A 1,511-nucleotide genomic window follows, 5' to 3' on the forward strand; every position below is an offset into this window, starting at 1 on the left:
GTGTTCATTGGATCTCAGGGAGTACAAGACCGGCTGGTCTTGGGTCATCTGGATAGTCTTCGAGATTGGGGCCATGCGAAGGATTACGTAAAAGCCATGTGGCTCATGCTCCAGCAGCCCTCGCCTCAGGATTTTGTCATTGCCACAGGTGTGTGTGTCGGTGTCTTTCGTAGTAAGCTATCGACGAAGGTGGGTCCACTTTGAGAGAATATTTTTCGCGTGTTATATACGTCGGTTTAGAATGTAGAACCAGGCTTGTACTTGCTTGTATACAACGTAGGGCCGTAGATCGACTCCTGATACAATCATTCGGCAGATCGGCTTTCCGTCTAAAGATATTGGGGACAGTGACGCTGTTACTGCGAAAAACGAACGCAATTACTTGTGGATGAGAGAAAGATACTGGAACGGAGAGGGTGTCTGTAGCCCCAAGCTCATATGGCTTGTCTTCACTTTTTTTTCGGTCGAAAGTAACGAACGTTCTACAGCATCGGAGGATTCGTCTTTTGGCCGGGTCCGGCAGCGGGGACTGGTATTCACGTTGTGCCGGAGTGGACTTGCGGGATTCTTCGTTGACGAGTAAACGTGAGGCGTTCTCAGCATCCCGTGGAATAGGTACACACGCCCCAGAGGATGCTGCATAGTAGGAGATCACAGCACTCGGTCTTTAGTAGGTGATTAGCAGTGTATGTACAACGTGATCTAACGCCGTGTTTGCATCAGAGAGTACAATGAGAGAGAACCTTCAGGGTGTCGTCTTTGTCTCTCCCAGGACAGCAGCACTCCGTTAGAGAGTTCTGCGAGGTGGCCTTCGGTTTCGCGGGAATAGCTATTCGGTGAGGATCAGGCCCGGGTTGTCTCGCCCGTTACTCAATTCGTCGGTGTCTGTTCTCGGGAATTTGGAGGTTCCCTCGTACGGTTTAGCTCATCTCGAGAACGACTAGTTTCTTGGCCCTGACTAGATGGTTCTTAAGGGATCCCAGATGTGCCCGTACCNNTATTATCTGTGATTTGGTGTCTACTGATCGTGGATGAGGCGAGCCCGAGGATCGGCTTCCTGTAGCTGCTCCGCAACGGCAGGCCTCGGAAGAGATGGTGCCATGTATAGGGCGGAGCCGAGCTCGAAATCCGAACTAGCAGTTCTGCGTTGTGCTGAATGGGCCCTGGCTGAAGCGTACAAACTGCAGGAGTGCTGGTTTGAGCTTGAGTAGACAGCTTGCTTGCCTGAAAGCTAATAGAGTCGGGGCGTCTTTCTACAATGTTGCATTGACAAGTTCTCACTGGGGAGGGCAGTCAAAAACTTCGCTGGGAGATCGTAGCTCTTCGACGGCACCGGCCGAGGTTCGGGCTGTTACGTTCCGTGTCTGCAGGTGGAAGGGAAAGGGCCTGCAGGAACAGGGTGTAGACGCCAAGACGGGACGGGAGCTGATAGTGGTCTCTCCAATGTACTTCCGACCGGCTGAGGTAGAAAGCCTTCTTGGAGACGCGCGCAAGGCCAAGAAACTGCTCGG

The 1,511-nt window shown here is 52.4% G+C and overlaps 1 protein-coding gene across 1 annotated transcript in view; it reads left to right on the forward strand.

The window, feature by feature from the left end:
• The window catches only part of CSUI_008874 (gdp-mannose -dehydratase), a gene marked incomplete at its 3' end in the record, with an annotated part of 6,781 nt that extends 5,317 nt beyond the window's left edge, over positions 1 to 1,464 (forward strand). The window contains exons 7-9 of the mRNA XM_068068994.1: positions 19 to 148; positions 773 to 836; positions 1,371 to 1,464. Of these exons, the coding sequence (XP_067919027.1) occupies positions 19 to 148; positions 773 to 836; positions 1,371 to 1,464 (288 nt within the window). The remainder of the gene's footprint in view (positions 1 to 18; positions 149 to 772; positions 837 to 1,370) is intronic.
• Positions 1,465 to 1,511: the final 47 nt, after the last annotated feature.

This window comes from Cystoisospora suis (genome assembly GCF_002600585.1).
Source record: "Cystoisospora suis strain Wien I chromosome Unknown contig_5116, whole genome shotgun sequence".
Taxonomy (NCBI): Eukaryota; Apicomplexa; class Conoidasida; order Eucoccidiorida; family Sarcocystidae; genus Cystoisospora; species Cystoisospora suis.